This window comes from Anneissia japonica, unplaced genomic scaffold, assembly GCF_011630105.1.
Source record: "Anneissia japonica isolate Jap-2015-1 unplaced genomic scaffold, ASM1163010v1 scaffold288194_len294098_cov161, whole genome shotgun sequence".
Lineage (NCBI taxonomy): Eukaryota > Metazoa > Echinodermata > Crinoidea > Comatulida > Comatulidae > Anneissia > Anneissia japonica.
The window spans coordinates 275,746-290,626 of record NW_022756127.1 but is presented as its reverse complement, the minus strand read 5'-3'; the positions used below and the strand labels follow the sequence as shown (position 1 = coordinate 290,626).

The 14,881-nt window shown below is 33.6% G+C and overlaps 1 protein-coding gene across 1 annotated transcript in view; it reads right to left on the bottom strand.

Moving 5' to 3' along the window:
• Positions 1 to 3,631: 3,631 nt before the first annotated feature.
• Positions 3,632 to 14,881, bottom strand: part of LOC117124096 (replication protein A 32 kDa subunit-like) — an 18,171-nt gene continuing 6,921 nt past the window's right edge. Inside the window, exons 5-11 of the mRNA XM_033270238.1 lie at positions 14,389 to 14,493; positions 13,580 to 13,678; positions 12,510 to 12,623; positions 10,625 to 10,819; positions 7,572 to 7,685; positions 6,433 to 6,530; positions 3,632 to 4,301 (exon numbers count right to left, since the gene is read on the bottom strand). Of these exons, the coding sequence (XP_033126129.1) occupies positions 4,220 to 4,301; positions 6,433 to 6,530; positions 7,572 to 7,685; positions 10,625 to 10,819; positions 12,510 to 12,623; positions 13,580 to 13,678; positions 14,389 to 14,493 (807 nt within the window). The 3' untranslated portion in view covers positions 3,632 to 4,219. The remainder of the gene's footprint in view (positions 4,302 to 6,432; positions 6,531 to 7,571; positions 7,686 to 10,624; positions 10,820 to 12,509; positions 12,624 to 13,579; positions 13,679 to 14,388; positions 14,494 to 14,881) is intronic.

Below are 14,881 nucleotides of genomic sequence, written 5' to 3'. Positions count from 1 at the left end.
GCAATTTGTATTGTCTTTACAACAGTTTGTTTTGCCCTTACGGCAATTTTTATTGTTCTTACTGCGTGAGAGTGGGATTGTTCGTACGCCAATGTGTGTCTATTTTGGCCCTAATGGCCGCCCATAGTAATCTACTAGGCAATATAGGTTATCGTTTCTCGTTCCTTTTTATCGTACTGACACAAGTGGAATTTCACAATGTTGTAGGCCTATAATATATCACATAAATCACACACACACACCCCATACACCCACCCACACACGATCATTGTTTATTCAAGCACTGTTTCTAGTTGATTATATATAAATTTACACTACGTTGCTACTCAGAGGAAATACTGGTTTTGTCTCTCATTCTATTTGTAGCTGTTAACTTACGTTTACATTTTAGTTTTAGATCAACTGAAATCCAGAAAGTGTTTACGTACCACAGCATTTGTTATTTTTCAGTATTTTGCCTTTTAATTCACTTTTTTTTTAACCATGCTCTGAAATTTGCTTATCGCTTTCAAAAATGTATTTTAATTCAGAGAATGCAAACAACTTGTAAGATTTATTGTGACTTCTCTATTCATTCCACTTAAGGTCGTCTTGATTTCCAGTATCAGTACTCGCAGTATACTGTACGCCATCTCAGTGACCAACGAAAAACGTGGTTGGATTTAAAGCATTTTTGTGAATCATCACATGGTTATCTTGCAAGCTTCTCAACTGCTGATGAATTCCTTAACGTCATCATTTACATACATCAGATATACGGAAGTGGGAAATACGCAATCGGATTATCACGCCAGACAGGTTTAGATCGAGATGTCGACAAAAACTGGAAGTGGGAAACCGGAAAGGAGTTTGAGTCTTTTATTTCATGGTTTCGTGATGAACCCAATGGAAACAATTCGGTACATTACGGAGTGAAGATCGGCGCCGGCAATCGAAAAATATATGATATTCCTGCTAACACAAATCTCGAGGAGGATGAGGGATATATTTGTGAACATAATAGTTAAGTGCATGAATTAAAAATATTAGGCATTTGGAGTATGTATTATACTTTATTACTGTACATTGATTTTAGTTTAATGATAATGATGTTAGAGAAGTTAAAATATAAGCACAAACATTACCTATCTGTCAAATAGGCCCTCATATATTACTTCGAAGTACATATTCTTCACAACGACATCGTGCTGTTTTTATCATACTTCGGGTGTATAGCAATTGTTATTAAATTATATTGCGTCTTGGGTTTCCCGATTTATATATTATATTATATTGAACATAATAATGGAATCATCCATCTATTCAGGGACATTATAGGCCTACCTCCGGCCTGTGTCAAAATACGAGGGGCGATTCCATTACCTACTTTTATGGTCAGTGATAATATCCGTGGACTTGACCCTGTCCTTTGAGTTTTCCTTCACAATTGAATGTTTTCTTTCTTCGATTATGTACCCTTCCACTAAATTTTATGATGATGATCCATTCATTGGTTTTTGCGTACAGACAGAGATACCGCTGTGGTGAATACCTAACCTCCTTTATTGTAGGGTAAATAAACTATTTAACTGCGTGGATAGTGTGACAAAACAAGAAGTGAAATTTTGTATGATTTATTCATAGATCTGTATTTCTCATCTGTGAAGAATCGTGCAGTCACTATGGATGCTTTGTACATGAGATGTGCGCTGCGATGTCTGCGACAGACCGAGTGCCATGGATTTTATGTCGATGACGCTGGATGCCAGCTTGGAACGGAGATAAATGGTGACACTAAGCAACATATTATACTCTAATTAAAAGAAAAAGAAAAAGATAAGTTTGGGTATAACTTCGAATTTGTATTTCTGGTCTATCTGATGTTAAGACCTTATGTGTCTGTTTAAAGCTTGTATTAGACCACTAATTCACAATTGTTAATGTAATATCATTGAAGATGGGCGGAACTTTGTTTCTTTCTTTGGCTTGGCTTTGGTGTCTATAAAACAAAGACCGAAGACCGTTTTTCGGGTCTTCGGACTTCGTTTTGTAGACACCCATATAGTGTGTCTACAAAACGAAGAACCTTGAGAATTTCACGAACAGACGCCCAAAAAATTTCGTAATTTTGATTTTGTGACAGCCTGGCGTATTATCATCAAATAAAAGAGAAAAAATAGGGGTTTTCGTGTTATAGACACCGCTTTGGCTTCTTACAATCTTCAGATTCAGATTCAAGTTTATTTGTCCTCACGGAAATTACAAAGGTCGTTCAAAGCTCAAAATACATACAATTAAATAAAGTTTGCCTACAAATATCATAAATAAACATATATTAATATACAATACAACAGACCATACATTAAGTTAATGAAGATTGTCGTTAAGCATACGGATGGAGAGCGGTAAAAAGGATGTTATGCACCTTGATGTTCTTAGGCGGCGTCCGGATCTCAAATATTGGTATTCGGAGTGGAGTGGGTGATTAGCGTCCGCTTTATTTACAATGTTCAGTTTGCATTCATTGTCGATAGAGACCGTACCATGGAACAATCTACATGCCTTATTAATGATTACTTATAGTTTATGCAAATCACCTTTCCTCATACAACTGTGCCAAACTAAGCAACCGTATAAAACTACACTTTGCATGACTGATGAAAAGAATAGTTTAAGGATTGTTACATCTACATGAAATCCGTTTAACTTTCTCATAAAATATAATCTGTTGTTACCTTTACTTAAGTTCATTATTGAAATACATCGTAATATAATGTAGGCTGGGAAGATTTTCGTTATCTTTCCTAAAATACCGTTTTTTTTTAAATGAAAAGTAACAAGATTTATTTAGTGTTTGTAATTAAACTAAATATGTTTATATTTGTTGTGTTACGAGCTAGGGAATCTTTAACATTTGAGTCATGGTTGAGTTACTGGAGTATTGAATATCATGAGGTACTACCATTGTTTTTGGTTGATAATATTGATATTTCTGATTCTGAATAGGACAAGATGGAGTACTAACTTAAACCACCTCCCTGCTTAAACAAAGAAAAATAATGAAATTAAATTGCTTTATTGCTTGTAGTTTAAAAAATAAACCTTCTTTGATTGTATAAACTGTTTGAGAATTAAAAAGTGCCAACTTTAATGAGGGTGTATGTTTATACTTTCCGAGTATTTTTAATGTGAAACAGATTTGTTAGCAGATATTACCTCAACGAAATTCAAAATGTATGTCATTTTATTGCAAAAATTGGGTGGAGAAGTAATGTTTCGTTGTTACATTTGTGGGTGTTATCACATTTGTGGGCTTTGATTTATTACATTTGTGGGTGCTGTGTTGTTACATTTGTGGGCATTTTCACATTTGTGACCTATGATTGGGATTGGAAGGTAAAAAGTTTCTGAGAGGTTCCAAAAATAGTGTAGAAATGATGAGCTGTGTTGGATCCAGAAACTAGTTAACAAGAGATCCGACATGTCTGACAGATTGTGCAAACCAACAGGCGGACTAGAGGAATATATTTTTGCCCAAGTAAAAATAATTTTTAGCCATTATCTTAAAAAGTGTCAGTAATTACTTCATGATTACATGTGAACTTTAATTGTTTACTGTTTTACTTTCAAGAACACAGACAAGATTCAGAACCACAAACTGATACTGATGTTTATTAAACAGTGACATTTTATGTACACATTATGAGATGTCAACCTAGATGTCAATCAAAATATCAAAAACTAAAACAACAGAATGTTAAGTTTTGGAAAATAAAAAGGTCCCTCTCCCATAATAATCAGTCACTATGACCTGACACACTGCCATAAAACATTTTTTACAGTGGTTTCTGGCACTATGCAAACTAGTCTTACTGTGTGGGAGAAAATTCTTTGTGGGAATTATTGTGTCCAACCTAAAGCATCTTTCTAGCCAATTATGTTTATCATTAACAGGGTGTTTAGGAGATTCTTTAGAGAATATTGTGCCCAAGTTCGGATTCATATTAATAAAAATATATCAAGTGTCAAATCATGCATACACTGTTAAAGCATTTTCATTTGGTAAAGTGTGCGACATTATGGATGCAATATTCTGAAATTTTTATATTTACAAAAAGGACGAAAATGATTAAGAAGCAGATTTCAATACAAAGTTTTGTTCCTTATTGTTAAGAAAAATAATGAAATTATTCTTTCCTTCCAAAAAAAAAATAAATAAAAAAATTAAAAAAATCTGCCTTTAGCCGTCAGTTGATTTGAAGTGATCATCATCAATGGTTGAGTAAATATGACCTTCATTGCTCAAAAACTCCAGTGCATTTCTGGAATAAAAAAAAAATTGAATATGTCAAAACAGTCAGTATTTGCCAGTTATAAAGAACAACAACAAATAATTGTATTAAATATTTTATTATTAAGTATATTAATAAAAACAAAAACAATTATAATTATCATAAATAAATACAAATACAAAGGTGGAATTGGTGTTTGTACATAACAAGAATTTATTTTGGTCTTGCATTTAAAAAGTATTAATGATTGTGCCTGTATTATTACCAAAGAACTATTACCACAGAAACAAGAAAGCAAATCGCATTTTTTATTAAAACAATAATAAAAAGCAGAAAACATTAATGTGTGCACACCGTTAACCAGGGATTTACCTTCAAAGAGGCTAAAGAGAAAGCGCCCTACCAAGCCAATGATTCTAAGACACAAGAACGATAATTTTAGCATACATTTGTTATTCATTTTTACATAAAATTTTTTTTTATACATATCCTTTCCTGAGAGGAAAGGATATTAGATATAAAATAATATACAAAATATACAAGTATACAGTAAAATGGCCTACCCTAACTTTGAGAAGACAATTCATAATTATTTTGTTTGTGTTTTTTTGGTCTGATTGATCATTCCAGTGCACTTTACTTCCATTAGTGAGTGTCACCTGGAGACCCTATGATTCAAGCCTCATTATTACTAATTGTCTCCACCTCTCTGTTATCAATCAGTTTCCTCAAATGTGGGAAAAAATGCCCACAACTTAAAAAAAACATGCTTATTTTAGACTCCTTATCTTAATTTTTGTGTTCATTTTAAATCCCACATGTATACCAAATCGAACTACATGTATACCAAATCGAACTGACGCTTGGATCGTGGGCCCCTGATAATTAATATACTATTTTTGATTAAACTACACAAAAGAATTGATCTTCTGTTATGTAAAAATTGGTATAAATTTGTATTGATTGTATATATAGCTTCTGAAATTGACAAAATGTTTGGTTAAAGCAGGATATTAGTAATAAAGTTCAATTTATTAATGATTTAAAATTACTTTTACCTGACATACAAAATTATGTTACTTTATAAGGTATAAACAAAGAATTTGTATACACCATTTTCACCAAATTTGAAACGAAAATTTCCGATAAGCTGGCAACCATCACTGGGGGACTTCCAGAGCCCTAGCATTTCACTCTACGTAGTTACCATCATGGAATAATTAAACGATAAATCTAAATTACTAATGAGCATGAATATTTAAAAACGAAAAAAGAACGAAATGTTTATATTAAAAACAAGTCCAAGTTTTAAAAAGCTATTTCAATGTTTAAATATACAGTAATTAGCATGATCATATGAGTTGTCTACTGCTGCTATAGCAAATGTAACTAGCCAGCTGCTCAGGCTAGGCCTCTGGAAGTCACCCAGTGAGTTATGAGACGTTGGCGGCGTTGTTTCAAAAGAATTCTGATACAGTGGTCTATAGAAAATTGTTTACTTGAAATGAAACACTTTAAACAAAAAAAATATTCACCAAAATTTGTTTAGGAATACTCGAAATTGAGATTGAAAAAGGTGGATGGCATGAGATTGAAATAGAAAAAATATTATGTAAATTATGTTATGTAATGAAGAAGAAGTTGAGTATCACTTTCTATAAATTTGTCCTTTTTATAGTAAGTTAACAGGAAAGGTATTACCTGTGTACTTTTACAATTATCCAATAGAAAATAAGTTTATCAATTTAATGTCAACTGACAGTTATACTTTTGTAGACAAAAATTCAAAATGTATTTATCTTGCTTATAACAAAAAAAAAATAAAAAAATAAATATTGCATCTGATTTCATAAAAATTTGTTTTTATACTCAAGGCCATTGCCATATGTATTTTAATAAATTCTTTGAACATTGAGTCTAGGGGATGAAAGAAAAGAGTTACCTTCTTTAAGTAATATTGAAGTAAATTAGAAAAATAAAAAATATCAAACTACTTTACTTTTGCCAGGTTTATTTTATGAATTATGTCTTCATTCTTTAAATGTTATTTTCTTATTTCAATTGCACAATATGCAAAAATGAAATAAAGATTACGACTGGGATTGATTACAAATAATATGACCTGATTGCTAGTTAAGAAACACATTTTCATAATACTTACTTGATAGCGTCCTTCGATACACCTTTCAACCGGCTGCAAAGGGTAGTAATACTGATACCGGTCTGGTCTCCAACATGTGCATTTATCAACTGATGTACCTGATCAAAGAAATGAAAAGTAGTAAACTTAATATCCATTTAAAATATATGGAAAAGGTATGTACAAATAAACAGTAAAAGGTTGTGATCCTGATAACAAATTTATGTTGGACCGACGTACCAAAATTATGTAGGGAGAGTTTAAAAAAAATACTACGAACAGGCAGTGGCAGTCTTGAAATCGAGAGAGGGGCCCTGGGGGGTGGGGGTGTGCACACCCAGATATGCCACATTCTCAAATGAGTATTAGGAAACAAGTTTACATGAAAATATTAAATATGTATTGTTCCCTGAAAATAACAACCATAAAAAATAACTTTGAAATTAATTTGCTCATTTTGCAGTAACAAAGTATGCATATGATATAAACAGATAGATCTATATGTTGAGATGTATATGTGCAGTCTGTGCGCCTGTATGTATACATATATGTATGTTTATACAAATGTGTATGCATGCAGGCACATGTGGACAGTGTACTTTATGTGTTTATAGTTCAGTTATAGTTTTATTCTTTTTTTCTTGCTTTTACTATTTTTAGTTAAGATCGTTTTCCTTCAAATTTGTGTGTCTGTAGGACCACACCACAGTTTGTGAGCTCCACCAATAGAAATTAACGTGAGCATAGAAATTACTGATTTTTTTTAATGTGCTGTACCCTGATCTGTTATACTGGATAATGATTATAAAAATAATAAAACACTTCCAGTGACTGTAAGTGTTTCTATCATTTTTAGCTGTAAAATTATGGGTAAACATTTTTTTAAATATATACTAATTTTAGGTTCAAGTTAATAATTTTTATATTACTTGAAAATAAGCAAATTAATTTCAAAAATGAATTTTATAATTATTTCATAATTTGTTTGGTATTTTGTATGGGACAATACATCTTTAAAGGATAACGTCCAAGAAAATTATTCTGCATTCTGAGAAAGAAAGCATATGAAAATTAACCCATTATTATTATTATAAAATTTCAGCCAAATAATAAAAGAAAGTGATTTCCAAATTAAATAATTTCAAGAAAAGAAGTTTTACCTGATTTTGAACACCTGTCAGACCATTGTTTCCTCCGCCATTAAATGACGCTCCTCCTCCTCCCTTCATTGGGGTTACCATCATACTGGTTGACTGACCAAATCCACTTGACATCTGGAACAGAATAGTAATAATAACACCATTAGTTGTTTTTGACCGAATGATCACAAATGCAGTTGTAATGTAGTTTGATTTATTTAGCGCTTTATACAGAAACGGTCTCAAAGCTCTGACATGTGGACTACATCGTACAGTAAACTGCTTCTCCCCTATGGGTCTCTACGTATCTGAGCTACCCGGTAAAGCGATACTAGCTACTCTAGTCTGTCCACAACAGGGCCTGTATGGACCAGTTCACTGGGTAGCCTCATATACAGTACTGGAAAAGTTTTATTGCAAATTTTAAAAGCATTCAACCCGTTGTGTTTTCGTTGACAACGCGTTGGGCATTGTTGTTGAAAGCTCAGAAATTATTTATTCAGAATTCAATGCGAAACGTTTCTAAATAAACAGGCACTTACAAAATAGACATTTGTTTCTTACGAACTTACATTGTAGTAAAGAAATAAGGGGATTAATACAAGAATTATTACGGTCGGTAGTTGGATTGGAGCTGTCGAGTTGTAGGATAGCCATGGCCCAGACCTATTCTGTATTTGACGACGAATATGATATCGTGTACGACGTAAGCAGTATAGATACTCCACTAAATAATTCAATAATAAAAGAAAAAAACAGAAAGATACACAAAAAAAACCCAAAGTGACCCCAGGCCTCAAATTTGGGGATTTTATGGGCAAGGCCAAATAGAAAGTCACCAAGGCCAAAATTTAAAATATAAAAGGGCACCAAGGCAAAATTTGATTTAGCTTCAGTACTAATCTCTCGCAAGTGCCTTGATTCGTAGCCAGGCTAGGCCTAAGCCAAGCCAAGCTAGGCCTAGCCAAGCCATCGTTGTCAATGGTAAAATGACTTTGTTTTATTAACTATTATGGATTCAATGTTGGAATATACTTTTAGTTTTTTGGGACGATCGGCGATCGTAAACAACTGTCAAAGTTCAAGAAGTTCAATATCTGATGTTGTTGCTCAGAGCGTCATCATCGGAGAGGAGGCCACACCTCTAAACTGGCCATCATCAACTAGATTAGCCAAGTGTCAACCAATTAGGTTAATTTCACACACTTGAGCTGCGATGACGTCAGATCGCCCAAAGCTAGCTGCACAACAAACACATGTTTACTGCAATTACCACTCGAGTCAGACGCATGCGCAGACAACGTTAACCGCAAAAACAGTTCATATCAACACACATTGAAATTCTCTCATGTTCAACCTTATCTAGGCCTAGGCTAATCTAGGCGACCTACGTTTTTGGCTTTCGTGTTTATTTAGATTTATTTTACGTGTCAAACGTAAAAAGCGTCGTGAGGGCACCAAGGCCAAGGCTGCAAAAGGGCAGGCAAGTAGTGGCCGTCGTCATGCTTCATTTTCAGGGGCACCAAGGCCAACTGGGAGGGCACCGTCGGCAATGGCCGCCGTAAAATTCGAGGACTGTGACTCACTTAAATATATCTCCTCAATAAATCTAAATACATTAGGCCTAATTTTAGACTTCTCATTCTTTTCTAAAAACGTTCACGCACAGTACACTCAGTCACTCTGAACTTTGAATTGAATGAAGATGGTGGTTCATCATCCATGCTACCTTCTTTTCTTTCGTCACACTTTTCATATCTTGTATTTCTCCACAAATGATATTTCTTTTAAAACCATAACACAAGAATTTGTCATCATAATGGTAAACTATTTTGTCTTCGTTAACAAATGAAAGGTTGGGTACGAATATATTTAATTAGCCAAATATTTTTTAGTCGCTCGCGGTGGACCGATACAAGTCCATCGTACGACCGTGATGCGGTCGCATGCAGAGCACATGTTCAGCGTGGAGTGTTCAGTGTGAGTGTTGCATTGTTGCGTCTCTCTACCACTCAGTGGCTCAATGTACTGCTACGCCTGAAAATGAATTCTACTATAGTTAATTGAATATTAATATAGTATAAATATATATTTATACTAATATTGTCTACACGGTTGAAAAATTAAAACCGTTTTGTTGTAATCTGTACGATGGATCAAAATCAAACAAGCAAGCTAGCAAGTAGCATTACTAATTAGCAACAAGGACCAAGCAAGGGCCATCGTCGTCGATCCAGGGACCAGGTATCTGTGTGTTGTTTTTGAAAACATGCACCGGCACTGTATTTTTCGTAATCATAGGCCGATCTATTGAAGTGAAAAAGGTACGTAATTATTGTGAATAGTTTATACGAAATGGAAATTAATAATGCTGCAAAACAAGAATTCGGACGGTGCCTCAACTACTGTGTAGTAATAATAATAAATATAGGACCAGGCTAGGCCTGTCTACATTCGGTATCGTTAAACGTTGTAAACTACCCATAGGCCTAGTCTAAGGCCTGGCGAGTGCACCAGAACAACACAACGCAATAATAAATGTTGGGTGATTCCTACTGTATATATTTACCAATACTTCGGTTTCCAAAATAAATCGATGTTGTTCATTAGTAATCATTGTAACACCGTCACTAGATTATAGGCTAGGTTGTTGCATTAACTGTCAACAATAAATGACACGTGAACATGGCTTTGTTAAATAAACAACACCACAACAACAGCGGGTAAAATGCGTTGTGATTTTTGCAAGAATACTGTCCAGTACTGTACTACTCATCTCGAAAGACGTACTGCGTTTGTTAAAGTGCACATGAGCCAAATAGTCTACACAGGGCCTATTGTTGGCCCATCTGCATCAGAATAATTAAAAGTCTCTTACATATTAAGTTGCGGGAAAAGTTCCCTCGTTTTGCAACCCCACCGGATCTGCCAATGCACAATTCTAAACAATGATGCAGCAAGTTACAGGTTAATTGCCTACCTTTACCATACGTCATGTGCCAAGCTTTTATATACTGTACCGTTGATTAAATACTTTAAAAATAAAAAAAAATAGAAACTTTTGAAAATCTTACATTTGCTGCTGCCTTGGTATGTAACATGTGACTGTGTATCACTTCGAGCATGTGTAATGATATCTCATTAAGATCAAGGATCGGGAGGATCTTGAATACGCTCAAGATGCGCTTGTTGTTAAACACTCGCACGTTGCCTGCCACCCTAACGTACGTGTTCTCCTTGTGCATCATAGTTGTAGTTTCACCTTCGTCCTAGAAATTTACAAACAACATGTTAGATTACTTGTGAAGATCTTAATAATTGGCCGTATTCGACTGGTCGTTCTTCGTTAAACCACACCCACCTGCGCAGTGGTAAAATCCAACTTAATGAAGACGACCAGTCAAATATAAAACTGGTAAATACTCGACAGAACAAAATGGCTGCATATTTACTGCGATACACACTGCGTAATCAAGGTTACTTCAGCTTGTGGCAGCATGGTTTTTTCGTAAAAAATATTTTCATCCAGTTTTTGAATTCTGTTAGCCTACAATAATTTTTTCGACTATAAGTGGGTAAATATATGATTTTTATTTTCTGAAATTTATTCTAAATCATATTAAACGCACAAGTTGTTGCTAAACTGACCAATTGGCCATGTTTGTTTTGGTGATAACACCCCCTAGTTTACGTTAATTTTTGTTGTGAATGAAGTATATTTTACGAACCAGTCGAATGAAAATAATACTCAACGAAAAAACGTAGTCAAACGAATAAACCAGTCGAATAATCCCATTAAATAATAATTACTTATTCTCATGAAAATTGGAAATTTAGATTCAGCACTTAGGAAACGCACAGCAGCAGAAGTAAAGCGCCACCCTCTTTAACTACAACATGTACCAGATACTTAACCCACTAACTGAAGATTATTTGAGGAGCCGAGCCTTCCAGGCTCCAATTATAAACTGACTCTAGCCTGGGTCTAGAGCACAAGAAGCAGAACATACCTCTCAGTCAACCACTCAGCACTAAGAAATTTTGTAAAAATATGAATAAATTTTATGATTGTAATAAATAAATTGTAGAAAATTTATCAGGCTCTCTTTGTCTTGAACCATAGGTTATAATAAGGCCTTACTAGGAAATTCGCTATAGGGACTCGATTGGACCTAAAACATAATATTTGGCATTCTATGGATTCACATACAATCAATCAATCATTCCATTTATAAAGCGCATCCCAACAGCCCCTGCTTGTGTTGCTGTTCCAAAAAAGAGAATTAAAAAAAAATGTGGTCATGTCTTAACTGCATATAGTGTGTGCATATTTTTCTTAAAAGGAGATCTACAGTATTCTATTTCAGAGAATTTCAGAGAATTATTTTAAGAGTGCACACATTTTATTAAATATAATGTGGTGTGGTGAATTATCTTTAAAAACAATATTTATTTATTTGCGAATTATTGAACAGCCACAATAGTTGTGAATTATAGGATTGAAACAATACAAACTTAATAAATACTGTTCATAAAGATAAGACAGAATTCCAAAAAATCAATCAATTACGAAAAACGTGAATATTGTTTATTTTACTGGTTGGCACATAACGACTGTTGATTGGTTGTTATTCTGCTTGGTTTGTATCAACTAAAAATTGTCCAATCACCAGGTGCACAACCAAGCTTGCCCATATGATAAATACCATGTTGTTTTATCTCGCACCGTAGTAGGCCTAAGTTTAATTCTAATTATTTTTAAACAATCTAAATTAACTGTTACTACATCTTATGTAGCCATTTTGAGTAAGATTGTTAATGCGCTTAGCAGCCCATGAAATTAGGAAAAAATTAGGTCGGCAAAAATTCAGCAATTCTGGCTCGGCCATATGGTCGGCAATTGCCGATTGCCGACGTGAAATTCGTTGGCTGCGCTTAGTAAATATTAATGAATCGTACCGTTGTGTCACTCCACTGTCGTATTTCCATTGTAGGTGCAGTCATGTCGTCCAGTTCGTACAAAACACATGTAGCCTGGACTTCAATCCTTCTGACCAGTCCGATAACAGTCACCTATCAAGAAATATTTTAGAAATTACAGAAACTACCATTATCTATCCATCATTGTAACTAAGATGAAAAATCAGCCTTTCCATTTGATATAAAACATATCTTTAAAAGTTAATCATGATGGCATCATTTTATAATAAATAATATTATAATTCTGGATTTATATAGCGCCTCACGTTGACACAACCTCGAGGCACCTAACAACAACAGAGAAGAAGAAAAATTAATTAAGTTCAAATGATTGGTTTGATGATTATCAATAAATGTTATTATTACAATGCTTTGGTAATAGGAATCATTTCAAGGCCTGTTACTTTCCTATTCATCCCAAATCCTTTCATTTTTATTTCCCTTTTGCTTCTTCCTTTCCCTTCAAATGTTCCTGATCTTTACTTTCATGTTTCCTTATCTTATCTTTCACATTCCTTTCTTAGATTCCTTATCTTTCCTTTCATTTTCTTATAATTCATATCTGTCTTTCATATTTGATTCTTATATTTCTTATCATTTCTTTTCTTTTCCTTTCTAATGTTTCCATGTCTATCTTTCCTTTCTTTTCTCTTCTCGTGCTTCCTTATCTTTCCATTTCCTTATTCATCCTTAGTTTATCTTTCCTTTCACTTTCTTTTACCTTCCAATTTTATAAAGCAGTGCCATAATTTTGTATATGGAATGGTTTGTTTGAAATGTTTGTTTGTTGTTTGTGTTTTAAACACAATCTAAAGGCCATTTCTTCAATGCGTATCATATATAATCGTTTTACATTATAAATTAAAATATATTGTATTTTATATTTAATTTCTGTCCTGTTATAGGTGTTTTACACTGTTGGATGCAATAAAGAAATAAAGATATCATGGAAAAAAAAAATTCTGTGTTTACTTAGCTCTACATCTGCACTAGAAAATGAAGCCATCGTTAAACATGACATAATACTTACACTTCAGATAATGACATACCTGATGAATGTTCACATCACCAATTCTAAAGTAATCGTCAACCTGTTCCGACATCTTTATTTGTGCAATTGTACATGGCATAAAATTCTTTGGTTTGTCCTAAAAAAAACGAATTTATGTCAATTTCATAAATAAAATGTCATTAACAAATGGGTATTGAAAAGTTTAATTACACTATAAAAATGACAAAGAATGTTTAAAATATAAAATATTTTTATGTAAAGTATTTATTAATTTTATAGTTAATTAAAAAAAATACTAGCATCTATGTTCAATTCGTAAAGGATTACTGTATACTAAAGTTATTAGCAACATTTTATGAATAAAGACATAATAATAGTTTTGTATGAAAAAGTTTATTAATTTTATTGTTTATTCGAGGAAAAAATAAAAGCTTATGGGCATTAATTCAAATAAATACGGTATTTTATTTAAAACAAACTCTGAAATTACCCCAAACACACAAAATGACCTCTACTCCTATAAAAATTATCCCAATTTTGACCACCTTTTAAAATAGTACTGTCTGCAATGAGGCAATATCTATGCTATTGTATCACAGATGGACAAAGTGCGGCCCGATTTTTTCACGGCCCACGAAAATGACATTTTTGGATAGAAAACACCTTGTTTTTTTATGGCCTACACCGATCATCTGTAAAAAGTAATATTAAAAGTAAAGAAGTATAAAGCAATGCATGGAGGTTTTCGGAAGCATTAAAGTTTGGGTGTGGCCCTCTGTATTAAATCAAAAATTCTCTGTGGCCCTCCGGCCGATTTTTATGCCCACCCCTGCTAAATATATTTACCTGTTTCTGTGTACTTTGTGATGCATCAAATCCACCAGGGGAGTTGAAGTAGCCACCCGACTGAGTGCTTTGTCCAAATCCTCCTACAACATGATAAACACCATTTATTTATATTACTTTACTCAAAATTCTCAAAGCAGTAATGCCTAAACATATTACCTGTCTCTTATACACATCTAGATGTGTATAAGAGACAGGGTTATAATAAGGCCTTACTAGGAAATTCGCTATAGGGACTCGATTGGACCTAAAACATAATATTTGGCATTCTATGGATTCACATACAATCAATCAATCATTCCATTTATAAAGCGCATCCCAACAGCCCCTGCTTGTGTTGCTGTTCCAAAAAAGAGAATTAAAAAAAAATGTGGTCATGTCTTAACTGCATATAGTGTGTGCATATTTTTCTTAAAAGGAGATCTACAGTATTCTATTTCAGAGAATTTCAGAGAATTATTTTAAGAGTGCACACATTTTATCTGTCTCTTAT